Raw genomic sequence first — 22938 nt, 5'->3', positions numbered from 1 at the left:
CCGAAAGTGATGACACAGAAGGAAGGGAAAGATAGGGCAATCCCTAGATCTGTTTCTGTTCAGCCCTTCCTTACTCATCAGTAAGCAGAAGGTAAAGGGTGTTGGTAGAAAGCACATGTATCAAGAAGTGAAATGAAAAGAGCTGCATTAGTTTTGTGTATTATTGCCACTGTTCTGGTAAAAACCAAATACATATGCATGTAAGAGCTATGAAACACAAATCGTGTGATTTTGGTGATTCTACATCTGGGTTAAATGCTCTTATAGTTGCACTTAAAACTGTCATTATAGGGAATTCCCTGGTGGTCCAGTGGTTAGGACTTGGTGCTGTCGCTCCTGGGGCCCTGGGTTCAATCCCTGGTCCGGGAGCTAAGATCACACAAGCTCCATGGCTGACCCCCCCGCAAAAAAATGTCATTATATAATATTAAGGTGAATGGTAAACTTTATGCTAATAATTTTATATTGTTAATTAACAAGTTTTCTTTTTTCTTTACTTAAAATGTCATTATATAATATTAAGGTGAATGGTAAACTTTATGCTAATAATTTTAGATTGTTAATTAACAAGTTTTCTTTTTTCTTTACTTAAAATGTCATTAAAAGGCAAACGAAAAATACCATGACAGATCAAAAGAGACTGTGGAAGAAAGGAAAAAGCTTTCTCTTTCAGTACCTTGAACAGGGCTTTTTTCCTGCTTTTTGAACAAGGTTTTCTGCCTTTTCATCTGCAACTGGTCCTGGCAAGTTCCGCAGCGGGGTGGTCTGTTGATCACGGGGAACACAGCACTGCCGGCAATGTGGCTGATTAAAGGGAGAGTGTCAATTAATATAGCCACATCTGTTTTAATTCCCAGTTTACAATGGGGGTCGAGGAAAAAGTTTCCCACTGATACGTGACAGACAAGCAGGAAGCTGAGAAATCCCATCTCTGTTTCTGGGCTTGAGCTTGTTACCACAATGATAAAGTGATCGGCATCCCGGAAAACCCTTCACTGCTCTGGGAGCTTGTGACAGATGGTGCCACCTGGCCACAGGCGTAATCCAGGTGTTCAGTGACACAGAGGCCCCTGTCATGCAAGCTTCCTATGTCGGAGCAAGGCTGAGAGAGACGGCTGGGGCCAGAACATTCCTAAGGACCACCCAGAGGAGAGTAGGACCACTCGCCACCTAGAGCCAGATGGCCTGGGCTCACATCCCACTCCCTGCCCTACAGTGTGGATGGCTGGGCTCTTCACCCCTGAGGTTTCAGTGTCCTCATTTAAGACATGAGCATAATCATAGGACTTTCCTAAGAGACTTGTTAAAATGATCAAACTTCATAAGCCACGTAAGGCACTAAACACGAGGTCTGCTACACGATAAACACTGTGTAAATGTTGGCCCTTATTATCATCATCGTTATTCTCCCTTCGTGATGGAAGTGGTGTGGCTTCCCTTTTATCTCAGACACTACCTCCCCCAGCCCTTCCCCGGGATCAAATAGAGAACTGAAGAAACAACAAGTGAGGGAGACCCGGTGGGTCCCACAGACTTCGAATGAGCCGTGATGGGATGGCTCTAAACCTGACATCACTCCCTGAGCCCATCTGCAGCCCAGCCTTCATTAGCACCAGACTCTCTGTGTCACCACCATCAAGGTCTCAGGCTCACTTCCGCTCTCACCCTTGCAGATGTAATTCTGAGATTCCCTTGGGCTACTCTGGACCTAAGAAGTCAGAATCTCTGCCAACACGACCTAGGAATCTGTGTTTCCAAGCAACTCCACCAGTGACTGTGAAGCAGGCGGTCCATGCGCCATCCTTTTTATAAGCAGTGCTGGAGAGTCTAAGCCAGGCCCTCCTTAGCATCTGTTTGCTCAGCAAAGTGCAAGGTGTTGGGGCCACGCGGGACTGTGGGATTTCACTGGAAGGGAAGTAACCAGCATTACTCACACGAGGACCTCTTTACCACTCAATCCTAATGAGGACCCCTTAAGCCACAGCCAGGGACTGGAACCCCTGCTCCCGCCCCCGTATCCCCCTGCATCCCAGGAGAGCTGGTACGCAGTCTGGATGAGGACAGCCCTCTGAGACAGCAGCTGAGTGTCCTGCTGGCCTTGCTCAGGCCAGGACGGGGGTTTGATAGCAATGACCACCTCTAATAAATACCTCCCTGCCTTCGATTCCAATGTGGCTCGGAGGGTCACATCCTGGTTTCTGATGAAATGAGTTTCTATCAAGTCCATTCAAAAGAACCGAGTGAAACTGCCAAGTCAACCAAGGGTCCCAAAGGAGAAAATAATTCAGAAGTAGAGCAACGTGGGAGAAGGATATTAGAATCGAGAGGTTGGAGCTGAACCATTCATTATGCCAAGGACACAGAAGAACTGGTTCCTGACAATGAAGGCTATGAAAAAAGACCCCCTGAAAGGACAGCCTCCCGGGGCGGTGTCAGGATTAACCAGCTCAGGGCTCCCGCTCACAACCTGCAGTGGGTTTAACGCTGCTGCTCTCACCGTCATTTGTTAAAGACATAGTAGCACCTAGCTATCAGTCCAAATACATGACCAGAAGTATCCAAAGCATTTTTAAAGGGAGCAATTTTGGTAGGAGAAGTGGGTGGCTTCTAGCTTAGACTGCTCTCCAGGATCTCCAGAACCTGGTTCTTTTGAATAGCAAGTGTAACCCCTGCTCTCTTGCTTAAATAGTTTAATGGGGAAACTGAGACCAGGACCCAGCAGTTTTTCTCTGCAACACCACCTTTTGGGGGCTCCACTCAGCGACCAGATACCCAGGAGGCAATTGGCAAAGGGTCCAGCATGATAAACTCAAACTAAAGTCCTCTTTCCAAACTGCCCTCTCCATTTCCCTGAGTCTATAAAGGCACCAAAACCTCAGCCATCTGTGCCACTTCTGCCCTCTCCTGGTACATCCAGTGATTTTGTCTCTGCCTCACTTTTTGCATCCTTCCCTCTTCTCCATCCCTGTATCAGCACCCTCATCACCCTCTCACCTGGCCTGTTCCTCAGCCCCCCACTAACTCGGCAACACAGACCTCACAACCCTATAAGGGAGATGAGATGTGCACCCAGGGGCCAATACAGATCAGTGTGTGAGAGGGGTCACGAGAGGTGCATGAAGTGGTCAGGAAGCCCAGGAGACGGAGGAGTCCCAAGGAAATCAAGCCTCCACCTTCCAGGAGGAGGTGATACTGGCACTGGGCATTGATGAATGGGTAGGGTTTGGACAGGCGGAGTGGCTTTTCAAAGGGAAAATCCTAAAGAAAAAGATTCAAGGAAGAAAAGATCAGGGTGGGTTTGGGGGAGTGACAAATCCTCCCGTTTAGCTGAGCATAGGTCATCCATAACAGATAAATGGGAAATAAGACTGGAACAAGGTATTGAGAATAGAAGGCATTTCCAATCTACATCAGGGCATTTGGATTTTATTAGGAAGATCAAGGGAGTTGTAGGATTTGGAGCTGGGAAGTGACATAATCAAAGTCAAACCACTGGAAACAATGAGGCCAATGGAATGGAGATGACGGCTGAGACCAGTGAGAAGGCTGATCCATCGTTTATCCTGGAGGGTGATCACGAGGTGTAGGGGGGGCAGGCTCTCGAGTACCAGTTAGATGCAGTAATAAAGGAAAGAAAGGAGTAGAAAATGGCTCAAGTGCTGAGCTTGGGTGACAATAATGGTGGTGGCATTGACAGAAATGGGAGAAATGGAAAGAGGAGGAGCTTTGGGGAAAGGACGTGTTTGGTTCAGAACTCACTGCATTTAACGTGCTGGGAGAACCTACTGGAATCTGGGAGCCCCGAGCTCCAGGATTTTCTAAAACCACCTCCATTGCCCACGTGACTTGCCAAGGGCTTAAGGCTCTCCACCATCCACGTAATAGGATGATATAGTGACAAGAATCATGCTGACAGGTGTTAGAATCTTTTTTTCTGATCCCTGACAAGAGATGCCAAATTTTGCGTCTTGGAGCCCACTGAGGGCAATTCCCTGGGATTGTCCCAAGGGAAAGGGATGGAGGAAAGTGCCCAAAGGGGAGGAGCAATGGGGGGGAGTGGTGTGCACAGGCGGGGAGACCTCGTAGGCTGATGAGTGAAGTTCTTGGAAGGCTCTGCGGGGGGTGGCCCTCTTCCTCGCAGCATCCAGAGGGAATTGCTACAAGGAGCACCTAGGGAGGGGCCACCAGGCCCCCCAGCTTGGAAAGACCCCAACATCCCAAGCTTGGCGCAGGTGCTGGCCCCATGGTAGGGACAGAGCGCACTGCTATGCGGTCTGTGCAGGAAAGATGGGGCGGGGTGAGGCTAAGGGATGAGTGAAGGTGGAAATCCCTCTTGCCTGGAGGAAGGGATGCCCTTTTCTTGGAAGACAACTTCCTAAGTTGTGTGTCCTTGCGGCTACTGCTACCAGGAGGGAACCTTTCAGAAGCTGCACAAAGAGTCTGTATGGGCCTATGATGGCTTTGCCCAGAGAGCAGGAGCCTCCCCTGCCCCAACCCGCCAAAGAGGTGGACATGATCCCCCTGCCCCACATCCTGAATTCTGTGACCGCAATGCCCAAGACTGATTTTTTTGCTGGCAAGTAGGAACGTGAAGTCAGTTTAATTTTACCTACAAAAGGAGAAGTTTTCAAGTTTTAAAAGCACATTAAAAAATCGGGGGGAGGGGGTGGTCTTCCCTGGTGGCGCAGTGCTTAAGAATCCGCCTGCCAATGCAGGGGACAGGGATTCAAGCCCTGGTCCGGGAAGATCCCACATGCCACGGAGCAACGAAGCCCGTGCGCCACAACTACTGAGCCTGCAAGCCACAACTACTGAAGCTCGCACGCCTAGAGCCCGTGCTCCCCAACAAGAGAAGCCACTGCAATGAGAAGCCTGTGCACAGCAATGAAGAGTAGCCCCCGCTCGCTGCAACTAGAGAAAGCCCGTGCGCAGCTACAAAGACCCAACGCAGCCAAAAATAAATAAATAAAATTAATGAATTAATTTTTAAAAATCAAATAAAATAACGCGCTATTTCTCACAGCCAGAATCGTAGCATAAACTGTCTCTCGACATTCAGTATGTGGACTTTCATGAGCCTCTGTCCACCTCCCTGGGGGCTGAAACACCCAGGGTCACGGGCCTCTGGTCCAGTCTCAGGGTGGAAGGCCTCTCCCCAGTGCTCCCCTGCGCCTGCCTTCACTGAGCTGCCATCTCCAAGTGGTGCAAAGAGGGCTTCCCAGGACGCCCTGATAGGTGCCCTGACCTGGGTTCAGCGTACCAGTCGCATTTAATTGCGTCATCCCGCGATGGCCAGAGGCCGGCTGCACACACCGCACGTGCATTCATCAAGGTTTCATTGCTTCCCAGTTATTAAATCGATCCTCCAGGCCAGCCTCAGGGTGCAGGGAAGCAGCCGTACTACAGCAGAATGAACTTGATGGAAAGAACGTGTGAGACGGGGAGGCTGACGGTCAGGGCTGGGCCGTGGCCCAGGAGAGCTTTCCAAGTGGCTGGGTGGGGTCTGAGGCCGTGACAGAGACTGCCCTGCTCCCTCAATGGACAGACAGATGGAAGGGTCACTCCTTCAGGCCTCAAGCCCCTCCCCTCCCCTCCCCTCCACCACTTAGCTAACGTCACATGTGGATAGGGACCAGCTGCCAATCCACCTAAAGGGAACATCTGAAGACTGTTCTTAAAATAGAACTTTGCTTTCTCATTACATAAGTATGTAGTACTTTACAGGAAATGTAGAAAACCATATAGAAGAAAATTTAAAAGTCACTGGAAAGGAAAACGCTGTGGTGTAGATGCATCTAGGGCAGCATTGTAAGAAATCCAGGATAAGACCAGGGAAGCTTTTTTCCAGTCTAAATTCTAAAAGAATTGTTAATAGTGAAAATTCTCAAACATTCAGATACCTGCCACTTGGTTCTTCTTGTCTATATGCTTCCTGTATTAAGTTTTTAAACTTTTTAGTTGGAAATAATCCCAGCGTGTATTCCCTAAGGACAGGGACATTCTCTTACAACCTTAGTACAGTTGGCAAACTTCCTTAAATTCACATTGAGAGAATACTTTAATCTACTATCCATATTCCAATTGGGCTGGATCCAATCTAAGGTCGGGTATTGCCTTTTGTTGTTGAATCTCCTTGGTCCTCTTGAACCTAGAACATTTCCACAGACTCCATTTGTTTTATATCATGTTGACATTTTTGAAGAATATGTTTGTTATGGACTGAATGTTTGTGTCCTCTCTAAATTCGTGATGAAACCTTAGCCAAACGTGATGGTATTTTAGGAGGTAGGACATTTGCGAGGTAATTAGGATTAGACGAGGTCGTGAGGGTGGAGGCCCCACGAATGGGATCAGTGCCCCTATCAGAGACAAGAGAGACCCTGCTTCCTCTCTGCTCTCCGTCATGTGAAGATACAGGGAGAGTCAGCAGTCTGCAACCTGGAAGATGCTCTCATCAGAACCCAGCTTTGCTGGCACCCTGACCTTGGACTTCCAGCTTCTAGAACTGTGAGGAATAAACCTTTGCTGTTTATACGCCACCAGTCTATGGCAAATTGTTACAGCAGCCCAAAAGGGCTAAGACAGCAGTCTCCACTTTGGGTTTGCCCCTGTTCCCTTGTGTTTGGATTAAGGTTGTGCCTTCTCAGCCAGACTTCTGAACAGGTGATGGCTATCCGTCCCTCGTTGGTGATGTTAATTTTGAACCCGTCAGAGTTTTCCCCAAGTTTTCCACTGCATAATTACTATTTTTTTCTCCCTTCCAACCAATAATGCAGTTTGGAAGGCCCAGGGGAAAAAGGGAACCTGGTGTTTTTGTCTGGCTGCATTTTCCAGGGTGAGAAGGGAAAGAAGAGGAGATGACACAGAGGTGAACAGGGGTCCACTCACAAAAGGTCTTTCAAGTGATTTGAAGCTCACCTTCTCTTCTGCAGGAATGGGTCCAGGACCATTGCCCGCACTCTGGCCCCCATATAGTAGGTATGCTCCAGAGATGCAGGGGGCTGTGCGACCTAGAGCCATCACAGGGAGTAAAATGTCAGGCTGTGTCTGAGGAGGATGAGATGGGGGTTGGGTACATTAGCCAGAGGAAGAGCTTGTACTGGGAGCTGGTGGTTCATTCATTCACCCATCTAGTCATTCGGCGGACAGTTACTACACTGCTACTATGTGCTGGGCACTACTGGCGGTGCTGGGGATACAGCAGTGAACGAGCTGTCCTGAGAGGAGAGGGAGGTGGGGAGTTGGTGATCATACATGGGTATCAGCATGTCAATACCATAGTCACCAGGCACCCATCCACCATCCCCTTGTCTCCTGACCCTATACCTTAGTCCACTCTACCCTCTGCCTGCTGTTTCCAAATATTACTGCTCTAAGATAAGTTGCTTAAGACTTCCCACGAGGGAGATCAGCTCAGTGCTTTGTGACCACCTGGAGGGGTGGGATAGGGAGGGTGGGAGGGAGGGAGACACAAGAGAGAAGAGATATGGGAACATATGTATATATATAACTGATTCATTTTGTTGTAAAGCAGAAACTAACAAACACACCATTGTAAAGCAATTATACTCTAATAAAGATGTTAAAAAAAAAGAAATTAAGGTAAAAAAAAAAAGACTTCCCACGAGATTCCCTTTATTCACACATCATCTGTATAAAAGACAGACCACACATCTCAGTAGGAGGTAAATGCTTTCACCCTAAGGAGCCCCAAGGTCTGGGATTTGTTTTAAGGATATTCCAAATGTTATGATATAGCCTGGGCCTTCTGTAATGTGGCCCAACCCCTCTGGACAGAAGGGCCCCACCAGGAGATGGTGGGGAAAGTCCAATTTGGCAAGGAGACAGGGTAGGATGGGGGTGCGGGAAGCCACCCCAATCCAAATCCACTCACATCTCCCTGCACGTCCCCTAGCTCCGCTGCCATTACATGTTGGATGTATCAGCGACTCCATTCATTCAAACATTTTCCAAACACAGATTATGTTGAAAATACATCCTGTGCACTACGAAAAGCTAAAGGTTCTTAAATAAGGAGTAGAAGTAGGGGCATCAACAGAGGTCAGGACACTATCCCCTCCCAGATCTACCCTGGGGCCACCCTGAGCCAAGCACAGACCACCCACAGGGTTCACTTTGGGCTCTAACAAGTCATGTGATTTCAGACTTGTTAAAGCCCAAAGTTCAGCCCAAATCCTTCAAAACTAGGACATTTCTCAGAGCTGTGACTCACCACTGCTGGCAATCTTAGAAATGCACCAATGACACGCCTTCTCCACACCCCCCGGCATTGTTCTTGCTTGCTGACGAAGTTCTGGGAATCAAACATAATTTATTCATAATTTATTAGAAAATCTGTGGCAGGACTGACATGGCACCAATTAACCACCTCTGTGCGTGTCACCTGTGCCTGCAGGTGGCCTCAATCAGCCTGGATTCAGGGTGCTGGCTTTGACACCAGTCGGCCTGCAGGTGTGGCCTTGTTGGCCATGATCAGACTGAAACACCCCTCATTTCACAGATGAGGGAACCACGCTCAGAGAGGTTAAGAAGCTTGCCCACTGATGCACAGCTGGGAAGACACAGGGCCTGGAGGGCAAGGTAATAATAGGTACCATTTATTGAGCAATTGCTAAGTGCCAGGTGTTAGGTTAGCACTTCACATACATCTTCTTGTGCTTAATCCCCACAACAATCCTGGGAGGTTACTATTAACTCAGTTTTACAGATGGAGTCTTGGAGACTCAGAGAGGTTAAGATTCGCTCTAAAGCCAGAGCTAACAACTGGCAGAGCCCAGATTTGACTCAGATATATCGACAGAGCTGAAGCCCTTCTCACTTCTGCACACACATGTAGTTCTCTCGATTATAACACCATTCTCCAAGGTCCATGGAAAAAGGGTAAGCATGGACTTGACCATAGCAGCCTGGACTGAGACCCAGGAGGCCTGGAGACCCACCGCGGCTTCACTGTGGACTTGCTATGGTCTGAGCAAGTTGACACTATGAGAAAGAGCTTCCCCTCTTTGGAAGAAATATCCATAACTTTTAAAATAGGGATTTCCCTAGCGGTCCAGTGGTTGGGACTCCACCCTTCCACTGCCGGGGGCGGGGGTTTGATCCCTGGTCGTCGGGGAACTAAGATCCCACATGCCTCGCAGCGAGGTCAAATAAATAAATTAATAAAATAAAATACACAACCAAAATCCAACCAATCAGGTAGGACAGCAAATTCTCCTGCCCAGGGAATGAGGTAGCCCTGTAGAGGAGGTAGGTTGGGAGCAGAGGTGGATGCTCTGTCCCTTTGCCCCTAGTGCCTGAGTATGGGACAGTTCTGCAATTTTCTACCATTTTGTTGCTTGGGAAAGGTCAGCTCCGGGGGTGAAGGGTGGGGTGCTGGCTGATCCTGACAGGACCTGGGGCAAACATCCTCACTTCACACGCAAAGTCCCTCCAGGAACCTGTCCTGAAAGGGCACAGCTCCATTTTCAAGCACACTTTTAGAAAGGCCTCCTTGCTGGTACCGCAGAGATTTGCAGACCAGGGGACCAGGTCATTCGGCAGTGCTGCCCGCCGGCTCTCCCAGGTGGAAGGACCTGAGCGCAGCAGATGCTGGCAGTGAGTGACGGGATACGCGTGGAAGTGATAACTAAGGAGAAGAGCACACGGCCGGAGGCTGCCGCTCGCCGTGATTTCCTCCACCGCCGTCGCTCAGCATGGGCCTGCCGGCGGGGAGCCACCCTGGCAGGCCGAGCTCGCTCTGGCAGCTTATCTCAGCCGCTGATCCTCTGTTAGCTCACAGGCAGGGCGATTCAGCCAGTGCTTTCAGCTCCAGGGATTACAATGAGATATGGAGCTTTTATTCCCTATCGCTTTGCTTCTAGGATGTGTCACACTCAGAAGCTGGCTTGGTATCTGCAGGAGCCCCTTTACAGCAAGTCGGAGTCGATGTGATGGGAGACGGGTCAGCCTGAAATCAGAGGCACATCCCCAGCGCCCTGCCAAGGTCTTCCACGTGTCACCTCATTTCGTCCCCCTGGCTCCCCAGGAGGCACAGGGAGAACCAAGATTCAGACAGTTCATACGCTCAAAGCTGCTTAAGTACTGAGTGGTAGAACTGGGATTTGAAATGAGGCTTCTGTGACTCATTTGAAACCTGGCCTCTGAGACTTCCAAGCCCAGCCTGTCCTTCTTACCACCGAGCAGGAGGAAAGGGGAAGAAACCGAGAAAGGAAGGGCTTCCCAGGGAGAGTCAGGGGCTGCAAGGAGGTGGGCGCACCTTCTCCATCAGTCCTGTGGGTTTGCAATCGTGTTTCACCAGGTAAGGAGTATCGTGCCCATTTCACAGATGAGGAGATGGAGGGCCAGAAGAGTTAAGAACGTGCCCAAGGTAACACGGCTAGATTAGAACGCAGGGGTCGTAACATCTGTCAAGCCTGAGAGGCCTGCTCTCACTTGACCAAAACTGGCTTTCATAGTTTTGATTGCAGTGAGAAAACAGGACGCGAAGCATCCGAGCTGAGCGCGAGGGTGTCACACGCCCTTTCTCCCACAGAATGCAGTGCTGGGCAATTCCCAGCTATCCCCTGATGATCCTGCCTCCTTCTGCTGCCTTTCCAGAAACAACTGTGGAAGACGTGTGTGCACAGCCCGTAGCAGGTCTTCAATATACATTTAATGAATGATTCCGAGAACTACTGTTAGAATGTCTCTTCACGAGGATTCATTCTTTCTGCAACGTGCTTGCAAAACCTGTCGCCTTGGTGGCCCTACACACAGAAAATCAGGGGAACTGAAGCCCAGATTTAAACAACAGCTTCCTCCCCATCACTGACTTGGCTTTTCACCAGGAGACATGAAACTAGGCCAGTTCCCTGGCCGGATGGGGTTTACCAAGTGTGCACCCTTTTGTCAAACAGAAAGGAGGCCCCCAGTCGTCGACAACTAGTTACTGAATGAATTACAGATTTTTTTTGTTGGTGTCCACACTTGTTGAGACCGATGACCACAGGGGTGCCACGTAAGCTAAGCCACTAAAACCCCATCTAGAAAAATAACTGTCCCGTACCCAAGGACAAACCTGGTCTCAAAGGGCAGGAAGGGGTTATGGCCCAGCAGGGCTCCTAAGGGTCTTTCCTAACCGCACTTTTCTAGATGAAGAACAGGTGTGTCCCTGGTTATGCCGCAAAGCACTTGCTCTGGGCGAGTCTCATCATCGGTGGGGTGTCCGGGGAGAGAAAGCCCCTCCCTGTGTCACTGGCAACATCACCGAACATGTCACCATTCCCCACACACCTTTCTTCCTGTCTCAGCTCCAGATGCTCTGCATCCTGCCCTCAGACAGACCTCTGGAGTTTCAGGACTTGTAAGCTTCAGTAGCACAGGGAGCAGCACATAAATAACACTGAGAAGGTAGTGGAATCCTCTCCTCAGGGGTTGGTGTGGACTTCACATCTAGCCAGGGGCCAACACTTTCCTTCTGTGTCATGGAAGGGAAATAACAGGGGGAAGAGAAAGAAGGGCAAACTGTTCATATTCGTGTGGTGGAGTTGCCACAAATGTATAAATTTTCTTTAAAACAACGTGAATTGTTCCTATCATACCTACAACCCAGGATATTACAGTCTTCAAATCCACAGCAGCTTTTGTGGCAACCACCTGTATTTGTCTGTGTTACATCATAACACAAGCATTTGTACCTTGGGCCACTAACTGGGCTAAGAGGCACATGCTTTAGTTTCCTGTGAACTTTGAAGAAAACAAACAAACAAACAAAAACAGTGTAGGGATACAGAGAGATTTAAAAAATCTGAATATCCCAAATTGACTGCTTTCTTTAGTCACTAACTGCAAACAGTGGTAGAAACATCCATTTAAAAAAAACAATGATACCCTTATCGGTTATAACATCAGACCCAATGAGACAAACCAACACAGGGTACAGGTATTAGATCCATCTTATAAATGAGGCCATTCTTATTCCTTCAGGCTTTTACTTTATAAACTGGCAAGATGGATGAGAGGTAAAAAAGAATGATGTGCTAATTCTGTCACACCTTAAAGAATGTTCCTTAGGAGACAGGTGGCTCTGATGTGGGAAACAAGTTTTAGCCCCAGCCAGAAGGAGGAGACAGAATTCCCGCATAAGGTCCCAAATGCTGGACAATCGACTTCATAAATTATGTTCAGCGTCACACAATGATAAGGAATGAAGTGTTAATTAAAACAACCATGAGGTATCAGCAAAGATGAAGAACAGTTTAGGATTCTAGTGAGGGGGGAGGGAAACAGCTAGGCTATGTCGTCGGTGGTGCCACTTCTTTGGAGGTCAATTCGACACAACTTATCACAAGCAGAGTGGGCAGAGGGGTGTGTCCAGTACAATCTCATTAATGTAAATGATGTCCACATGTGTACCGACATAGCTAGGAAAAGATGCAGCACACACAGCAAACCATGGTTAATACCCGTCACCTGTGGAGAGAAGTAGCCAGATATAGGGCCACAGGGGTCGGGCCAGAGGAAAGTGTTGGAGGAAGGTGTGAGAAGTATGTTCATTTCTACTTTTTACCCTAATACTGTTTTGCTTTTTCACCCATGAGCAAGTTTATGTTTATAATTTAAAACATTCAAGAAGCATCACTGGATTGAATTTTTAATTAAAAAAAGAGGAGTGAACCCTATCTCCAGCAAATACATGTGTACACAAATGCACAATTAGAGAAAACTCATGAGTTCCCAGAAAGTTGTTTTCTCCATTTCCACCAAGAAAATGTCATGAAGTCTCAATGCCAGTATTTTGGCAGAATCAAGCCTGTAGATCTCTCCTCCCTGGAGTTATGAAACATGGATCATTCATGTAAATTAATTTGAAATAAATGGATCTACTCCAAAAGAAAAAAAAAATGTCATTGAAAAGGAAATGTAAATTATTTCCCCAAATTCCAGAGACAATAAGTACCTTGTAGGGGTGCAGATAAGCAGAAATAAGTCCCCCAAGAGGAAAAACAAAAAGAGGGGCTATGATGTGATGGCGGAGGGGAAATTTTTTTCCTCTTTTGTAATATTTTCTTTAAAATTATGAAAGTAAAGTAACAGAAAAATTAGGTCATAAAGAAAAGAAAACCATTTGTCATTATAAACAACTGCAGGACTCTAGCCCAACAACTGTTGGTATTTTGGAGCTTTTCTTTCAAGTATGTATGTATATGTACGTGTACACACACACACACACACACACACACATTTTAGATGGTTGTATTCATAGGGCACATTAAATTAACACTTCACATTTGGGGGGGGGGCTGTGCTATGCAGCTTGTGGGATCTTAGTTCCCCTACCAAGGACTGAACAGCGGCCACTTTTTTTCGCATTTTGACACAAGAATTCTTTCTATAACTGTGTGGCCTTTGTAACCATCATTTTAACACTTCTATCAATATCACATTCTACAGAGCAGGATATAACATACTATTCCCAACCTATACCTTATTGTTGGTTACTTACTTACAATTTTTCACTATTTTGACTAATCCCAAGAGACATATCTTTCCATTAGAATAAATAATTTGATATGAGATTACGGAATTAAAAAGCATGAGCATATTTTTTTGGGTTTTGAGGTAAAATTAATTTCCAAAGGACTTGTATCCATTTACAGTGTCACTAGCCAATATATGGAAGTGCCAGTTTCACCGCACCACAGCCAGCATTGGGCGTTAGGAAGACTAGATCATTTTAATTACTTTCATGAGCAAAGATGGAAGGTAATTGTTATTTTAGTTTACATTTTGGATTACCAGTGATAGTGCACATTCTTTCACTGATGATTGTTTTCTGGTTAATGTCCCCCTTTGTGAATTACTTTTTATGACCTTTGATAATGGATTTATTTCAATTCAAAGCAAAAATAAATGCTTTGAGTGCCAAACCCACAAAAAAACTGCAGTTTGAGAAAATAATAGTAAATCTGTTTTTTTATTTACAGAACTCGTGTGAATTTACCGATTCAAATATGCTATGCTAGGTATACACTTATTGTCATGCTGTTAATCGTTTTGACCGTTTTGTAGTCCCTCTGCTCCTTCCTCTTCTCTCGCTCTCTTCCTTTGTGGTTTGAAGACTTTCTTGAGTGGTCTGCTTATATTCCTTTCTCTTTATCTTTTATGTATTTACTATAGGTTTTTGCTTTGTGGTTACCATGAGGCTTACATATAACAATTGTATCTATAGCAGTCTATTTTAAGTCGATAACCTAAGTCTGATTGCATTCTAAAGCTCAACATTTTTACTCTCCCCTGCAAGTTTTGTTTTAGATGTCACATTTTAGGTCTTTTTATTTTGTGCATCCCTTAAGTAATTATTCTAATCATAGTTATTTTTACCACTTTTGTCTTTTAACCTTCATACTAGCTCTATAAGGGATTAATCCACTACTTTTACTGTATACTACCTTTCCAGTGGGATTTATTGTTTCATATATTGTCAATTAATTTATGACAAAAGAACCAAGAATACACAATGGGGAAAGGACAGTCTCTTCAATAAATGGTGTTGGGAAAACTGGACAGCCACTTGCAAAAGAATGAAACTAGACCACTATCTTACATCATACACAAAAATTAATTCAAAATGGATAAAAGACTTAAATGTAAGACCTGAGACTGTATAACTCCTAGAAGAAAACTTAGGTGGAAGGCTCCTTGACATAGGTGTTGTCAATGATTTTTTGGATCTGACACCAAAAGTAAAAGCAACAAAAGCAAAAATCAGTGGGACTGCATCAAACTAAAAGCTTCCACACAGCAAAGGAAACCATCGACAAAAGGAAAAGGTAACCTACAGAATGGGAGAAAATATTTGCAAATCATATATCTGAGAAGGGGTTAATATCCAAAATATATAAGGAACTCATACAACTCAATAGCAAAAAACAAACAATATGATTAAAAAGTGGGTAGATTTGAATAGTCATTTTTCAAAGAAGACATGCAGATGGCTAATAGGTTCATGAAAAGATGTGCAACATCATTAATCATCAGGGAAATGAGAATCAAAACCACAATGAGATATCACCTCACACCTGTCAGAATGGGTATTATCAAAAAGACAAGAAATAACAAGTGTTAGCTAGGATGTGGAGACAAGGAAACTCTCATACACTGTTGGCTGGAATGTAAATTGGTAGAGCCAGTGTGGAAAACAGTATGGAGTTTCCTCAAAAAATTAAAAATAGAATTCCCATACAATCCAACAATTCCACTTCCAGGTATTCACCTGAAGAAAACAAAAACACTCACTCAAAAAGATATATGCACCCCCATGTTCACGGTAGCATTATTTATAAAAGCCAAGATGTAGAAACAACCGAAGAGTCCATCGATGGATGAATGGATAAAGAAATTGTGGTATATAAAAACAGAGTATTATTCAGCCATAAAAAAGAAGGAAATCTTGCCATTTGTGACAACATGGATGGATTTTTCAAGGCCATTAAGTGAAGTAAGTCAGACAGAGAAAGACAAGTACGATATGATCTATATATGGAATCTCCAACAACAACAACAGAAGAACCCCACAAGCTCATAGGTTCACAGAACAGATTGGTGGTTGCCAGCGGTGGCAGGTGTAGGGGAAGAGGAGTGTGTAGAAATGAGAAATGGGTTCAGGGGGTCAAAAGGTAAAAAAAAAACAACCAAACAAAAATACGCTATGAAAGATCTATTCACTATGATGCTGAAAACATGCAAAATTCCCAAAACTGAACCACACGCTCCCCCTGGCCCTTCCACATGGAAGCTCTTCTAAGAGAGGGTGGACCCCTCATTCACAACAGATGCTCAGTAGAGTAGATCCACGATAATTACGGTGGTAAGGACCATTTTAGGCAATTTCTAAACTTTCCAAGTACTAAGAAAATGAATATGTTTCTTGCTGGGTAGAAGGTTTCCCTGTTTGGTAGAAATCTGAAACAGGAAGAGATTGCGGGAGTGGGCTGGGCAGCCCCTTCTCTCCAGTGGGAATAAACAGTGACTTGTGTATGACAGTGATGGGATTGTTTGTCTCTCATTTGCTTCTGCATCAATAAGAGTAGTGATAATAGCCCCTGGTGTGTCCTCTCCTATAAGTTTAGTGATTAATAAACGGCATTAACTGATAATAGGGAATTAACTGATAACAGTTACTGAATGACAACTCTTCACACACTTTCACTTTTCAATCCAATTGGTGTATCTCAGTAGTAAGCAACCAGGGGTAATTTTGCCTCTCAGGGGACAGCTGGCAATGTCTGGACATAGTTTTGATTGTCATGACTTGGTTAGTAACTAGCAGACGGAGACAAGGGGAAGCTGCTAAATACCCTGCAAGGCACAGGGCAGCATCCCATGACAACGCATTAGCTAGCCCCAAATGCCAGTCATTCTGAGTCTGACCCTTTTATAAGTAACATTCCCAGTTTCAGTGTTCGATTTTATAAAATACTACTTTACCTTAAACCTCTGGTTTGTGTCCTAATTCCACAGCGAGACTGTATCTGCAGACATCTAAGTTTTTCTTAACACTTAGCACTTCGACAGTACTTAGCATTACCTATTTTCACCTCAAAGCTCCAATCTGAGCACATTTTTGACTTGGTGAGTGTGGTTTTTAGTGATTGACTTGGTAAATTACACTGTTTATTCCTAAATCAGATGTGATGGGAACCCCAGCTCATCACTTGGTTTTGAATAACGTTAAATGCTAAACATTAATCACCTGCATACCTGTTCCTCCAAAGGCAGATGTTAACCACAATTGTTGAATATTTCCAACAAATGTTTTGGGTGCTCAGGACACAAATCCTTTACTGTCTGCAGCTCTTTATGTAGCCTCTGCTCCATTTCCCCTCCTAACTATCCCATCTGCATGAATTCCGTGGAGGTAACTGCGTATCTGTGTGCCAGAGTGACCCCGCCACTTCCCTATGTGTCCTTCACTATTCGGTCCCTATGAAATAGAAAATGTACTTCCTCTGAGCTCTACCACACTTCTATAAAGACCACGTCAAAGTCACCTGCTCAGAGACCCAATAGGGGATCCCTCCTCACTGCTCTGTAGTTACCAAGATGTTTCTAAGAGCCCAGCACAACTTGCTTTCACTCTGAAGTTCGTTGTTCCTTTACAACTATTCTTTCCACGAGAAAAACCATTTTCCTTAGACTCAGTGAAGATGAATATTTTCTTTCCCTCCGCACAATTAAGAAAAGCACTTTCATAATGTAGTTATTTTCTTTCCAGGAAGCACAAATCAGCACATTGTCATCTTCCCCTGAATGACGCCGAGAAACCACGTGCTAGGATTCTTTCTCCAACTTGAAAGGCTGCACAGGGCTGTCCCAACTCACCTTTTGAGCTGACGAAAGGGCCAGACCCAGAACCGGGCAGAACTGGGCCACTGTGGGTTCGGGGTGGTCCAGGTCTACATCTTCCAGGTCTTCTCTTCGCTGGCGGGTCCCCACCTCCCCGCCGCATGCTTCCTTTCTCTGTTTCTCGTCTCGGATTTCTCGCCTGCTGCAGGACAGCAACTCCTGGCGTTCCCTGGGAGGGACGGATTATCTCGCGTTCCCACTCCCACGTGTGGGGAAAGCGCATCCCCAACGCCAGCTTCGACAGCCTGCAGTACTTCCCATGGCCGGAAGGGGGCAGCAGCGCAACCCCGGGAAGCGTTTGAAAGGTGGGCTGTTAAAATTCAGGGCCGAAGTTATAATTTAGTGGAGTTGTGAATTAGTGCTGGAAACATTCCATCTCAGGGCCTTAACTTTAGTTGGTAGTGCAGGCGTATCTGGCAGCCTCTTCTCCTTTCTTGCTCTCTCTACGTGCTGGTGGATTGTGAGGAAGAGTCGACTGAACACCGACTATTTAATTTAAAGAGGCTTAAGGTCCTTGAGGCGGGCTGAGGACCGCAGAGACGCCTTAGTGCTCGAGCACTGAGATGTAGAAAAGAGATGAAACCTATACAGTGTCATTCCAGACTCTGGATCTGAGACAGAGTAAAGTTACAGGGAGACAGAATTGTGCCCACTGTGATAGACTAACCGCCGTTTTCTTTAGATCTAAAACAGGCTACTTCCGGAGGCTGGGTAAGGTATGCTGTGACAGGTGAGCATCAAGTAGAAGTTCTCCACTGTTAGTTTATCAGAAGTGCCTGAGGCTCTTTATTAAAATGCAGGTTCCTGCCCCACCTCCCGAAGATTCTGAATCTGTTGGTCTGGGCTTGGGCCCAGGAATCTACATTGAAGACCCTGCTACGTCTCCATGGACCACATGTGGAGAAGCAGGGGAGTCCTAGGACATTAAAGGCCTCCTCCAACATTTTTTTTTTTCTTTTTTTGTGGCCGTGAAGCGCAGCATGAGGGATCTTGGATCCCCACCAGGGATCCAACCCGCGCCCCCTGCAGTGGAAGCCTGGAGTCTTAACCACTGGACCCAAGGAAGTCCTGCCTCCTCCAACCCTGACATTCTCAGTTTTGTGTCGTTCTCGTGGAAAAGGGTGGTATAAAGGGGTGAGACCAGGTGGGGCAGAAAGGCACCTGTTGTCCAAAATGTAAGGAAGGGCTCCTTTTTCACGCTGCCCCTGCACTTGCGTGGCCCTGAGGGTGACATCTCCTTCAGTCTTGACTCTCTTGTCTCACCATCGTCCTGGCCGTGCCAGTCTCCAGCCCTGAACCCACGCTGAAGACTTCACACCACGTGGTGGGCTGGTGGAACCTGCTGGAGGAAAGAGCAGCATGTGAGGTGACTTGAATCTTCTCTGCAATGTTTGGCCGCACCTCCCCCAAGCAGGTTGAAGTGGGGTGACTGGCTGTGAGCAGGGAGGACAGAGCCTCCCAACTCCCAGACCCACTGTCGTAGCCTGGGGCTGCCTGAAGGACAGTAGCCCTTTCTGAGCATGTTTTAGCCCAGGGCTCAAAACAGACTAAACTTCGGATTATAGGGTCGTCCTCCCAGGAGGTCAGTAAGGGAAGGAATCAGGGCTGGTCTCTCAGTAGCTTTTCCAGGTGGCCCTGCAGATGCAGCAAAGAGGGAATGTTTTCTCCCAAACCAGATGATACATATTTTAAGTACAGAAATAGAGGAATTTTTTGAAAAAGCAGGAGTCTTTGGAAAGTGATTATGAGGTTCAGAGGCTAGATGTCAGTAATAATAAAAATAGTTTTATCACTTAAGAAAACAGAGGGAATTTAATATGGGGAGTTAGTTACAAACGTGATGGAAGGAGGGAAAAGTTGAAAAGAAGACGTGGTGGTCAGGGGTGGGGGGCAGCCCAGAGATGAGCAACAGAGTGGAAGCAGCTACTGTTGGAAGTGAGTGGAAAACCACTGTTGAAAATACTGCCCAAAGCAAAGTAGGTGCTATTATTATCCCCATTTCACAGATGAGTAGAGTGAGGTACAGAGAGATGAAGTAACTACCTAAGGTCACCGAGCTACCAAGTGTATAATGAACTTGAACTTAGGCAATGCAATCCAGAGTCCAAGCTTTTGGCCACTACAATCATTGCCATGTGAATAAAGGTCACGTGTTAGTACAACTGGGTTACAAGCCGAATTCAGAGTATAGATTTTATTATGCATGTTGTTCCATATAAGCCTTGAGGTGGCCTACTCAGTGGGGCTCTGCTGGTAAAAGGGAGTTCACTCATTCATTGAATAAGTAGTGTTCACTCCAAGCCAGACATTGTGAGTAAAAGGATTATTTTATAAAATCTAATGTATCCCATGAGGAAATTTAATTCAAAAGAGTAATGAGTTAATGAGCGTATGCTTAAGGTTAATTACAAAGGAGTCTGTGAGTCGATGAGGGTGTGCCTCACTTCTTGACAGAAGCCATGGAAGTGAAGGGAGGTATTAAAGTCGGCCAAAGGCCAATCTGTGCACCACGTGATGAGTGATCAGGGGAGAGTCAACACTGACTCCCCCATTCCCAAGTGTTCCTTCCCACCGGCCTCCCCCAGACGGTGCAGAAGGCTGTCTTTCATTGTGTGTTATTCTCAAACAAATTAGTTCTGTGTAACCATTCTCATTCTCTTCATGCTTTCCTTGGAGAACTTTCCATTCTCATGTTACCCTTCTATTTGAGTCATTTTTTTCTGTATTTACCATCCGCTAATCCTGATGGCTTCCTAATTGGGGAGAAACCGTCAGGGACCCTCCTTTCAACTTCCACCTGAATCACAAAGCATTTCATTTTCTTTTTGACTTTTCTCAGCGTTATAATTTTCCTGAAGATAATTTGAGAAAAAACAGAAGCAAACTATCTCAGTCCCAAACTAATTCATAGAAGGAGAAGAACGAAAACACAATCAACTCAAGCTATATCCTGGATGAACCTTGAGGATACTGTACCAAGTGCAATACGCCAGGCACAACAGCACGAATTCTGTATGATTCCATCTCTCTGAGGTATTCAGAGCAGTCCCAGTCCCAGAGACAGAAAGCAGAATGGTGGTTGCCAGGGGCTGGGGAGAGGAAGGGATGGGGGCGCTGTTTAATGGGTACCATTTCAGTTTTGCAAGATGGAAAAGAGTTGTGGAGATAGATGGTGGTGTTGGTTGCACACCAGGGTGAATGTATTTAACATCACTAAACTGTGCACTTAAAAATGGTCAAGATGGTCAATTTTATGTTATGTATATTTTACTACAATTTTATAAATAAAGAAACTCCTGGGTCTAGGAGAAAAAAAAAAAAGAAAAAAGACAGTCAAACTTTCAGATGCTAAGGGCCCTGTGGAACTGGGCAGCCACCCCAGGTGCTCCAGGAAAATACTGGGGTGTCCCTGAGCCCCGGTTTCAGCGGTCCCAGGGGTTCTGGGGAGGATGTGAGGACACGCCCTGAGAGACTGCTTCCCTCCCCCTTGAAAGGTTTCCAGCCTCAGCCCTGCCACTCAGTTCTAGCCGGCGCCTTAGAGCGGGCTTGGGGAAAGGGAAGAGGACCCGTCCTCAGGTCGCTGCTCTAGCTGCTGAGTCAGCAGTGTATCAGCATCCCCGGGGCCTGGGTCAACGCTGGGAAAGGCACAGCACCAGCTGCAGAGGCTCTCCCCACAAAACCCCACCTCCTCCCACCGGCTGTCCGCCTTTCTCTGAGGCCCTGGCCTCTGGCAAGAAACAGTTGCCTTCCCTACCACTTGGGCTCCAGCCCTGGCAACCCGTTTGCTGTCCTCGCCTGGAATCCTGAGACCAGAGGCTGGGGCCAGGCCCCTCGTTTTCCTCACATGTTTATTTTTCCAGATTACTTTTTCAAAGATGATTTAATCAAGTTTCCCCAGGGGGAAAATCCTGGGGTAATTTTGTTCCAGATTGCACTAACTGTACAGATCCCTGGGGAGAGAGCCGGCATTCTATGCTTATTTGTTTCTGAAGAGTATCAGTTCTAAAATTTCACGTTGATTCTCTGCCTCTTTTTTTTAAGGTATAAAGTCAAATCATCTGCAGATAATGATGGTTTTACCCCTTTTTTCCTAATTATTTATACCTCTTGTTTTATTTCCTTCACAAGATGGTGAATGCTACCTCCTTTGTCCTGTTCTTGATTCCAATCATGTTTTCAGGGATGATACTTTTCAAATATTTAAAAACTAGACAAGGGCCCTGACCAGTCAGAATAGAAGGGACAACCCATAAGAACATGTGTCACGTGTGCAGTGACAGACACGACAGGCACAGTAAGCCCTGAGTGTTTTCTCACTGCGCATGATGTCATCTGTTGGTCTGCAATAGATTTTAAATAATATTTTAACTTTATTTTACAAGAGCTTTTTCAGGAGAGAGTCAGGCTCTTCCTAAGCTGGCCTCAACCTATCTTCCAAGCCTTCTATTTCTCAACACGCCTCAGTGTGCACCTGCTTCCTCAGAATTCTTCGGCACCTGTCTAGCATTCCTGGGGAGCTGTCTAGTCACACAGAACAAGGGCTTCAGGATCCCAGGGTTTCATGCCTTCTCGTGGGGCTGCTCTCTGTTTGGGCAACCCTCCCCACCTATAACCTGAGAAACTGCCTCACTTTTCAGGACTCAGCCCAGACATCATTTCTGAAGTCTTCCTCGACTGTCACCCACTGTCTGCGCACCTCCAATCAACAATCAAGAGCTGGTCCCTTTCTGAACGCTCTTACACTGCTGGTGGGAATGTAAATTGGTACAGCCATTATGGAAAACAGTATGGAGGTTCCTCAAAGAACAAAAAAATAAGAGTTACCATATGATCCAGCAGTGCCACTCCTAGGCATATATCTGGACAAAACTGTAATTCGAAAAGATACATGCATCCCAATGTTCACTGCAGCACTATTTATAATAGCCAAGACATGGAAACAACCGAAATGTCCATCGAGAGATGAATGGATAAAGAAGATGTGGTACATATATACAATGGAATATTACTCAGCCATAAAAAAGAATGAAATAATGCCATTTGCAGCAACATGGATGGACCTGGAGATTATCATACTAAATGAAGTAAACCAGACAGAGAAAGACAAATATCATATGATATCACTTATGCGTGGAATCTAAAATACGACACAAATGAACATATCTACAAAATAGAAACAGACTCACGAACACAGAGAACAGACTTGTGGTTGCCAAGGGGGAGAGGGGATGAGGGAGGGAAGGATTGGGAGTTTGGGATTAGCAGATGCAAACTATTATATATACGACGGATAAACAAGGTCCTACTGTACGGCACAGGGAACTATATTCAATATCCTGTAATAAACCATAATGGAAAAGAATGTATATATGTATAACTGATTCACTTTTCTGTACAGCAGAAATTAATTAACACAACATTGTAAATCAACTCTATACTTCAACACAATTTTTTTAAAAAAAGAGTTGGCCCCTTTCTCCTTTGTGCCTCCCCAGTGGACCCTACACACACTTCTAATGCAGTGCCTTT

General features: G+C 45.8%; 1 protein-coding gene across 1 annotated transcript in view; it reads right to left on the bottom strand.

The window, feature by feature from the left end:
- TMEM272 (transmembrane protein 272) overlaps window positions 1–6950 on the bottom strand; it is a 28097-nt gene extending 21147 nt beyond the window's left edge. The window contains 2 exon segments of the mRNA XM_065895917.1: window positions 677–804; window positions 6919–6950. Of these exon segments, the coding sequence (XP_065751989.1) occupies window positions 677–804; window positions 6919–6950 (160 nt within the window).
- Between the last annotated feature and the right edge of the window lie 15988 nt (window positions 6951–22938).

This window comes from Phocoena phocoena, chromosome 18 (genome assembly GCF_963924675.1).
Source record: "Phocoena phocoena chromosome 18, mPhoPho1.1, whole genome shotgun sequence".
Taxonomy (NCBI): domain Eukaryota; kingdom Metazoa; phylum Chordata; class Mammalia; order Artiodactyla; family Phocoenidae; genus Phocoena; species Phocoena phocoena.
The sequence above is the reverse complement of the archived record's forward strand: the minus strand, read 5'-3'. Positions and strand labels throughout refer to the sequence as shown.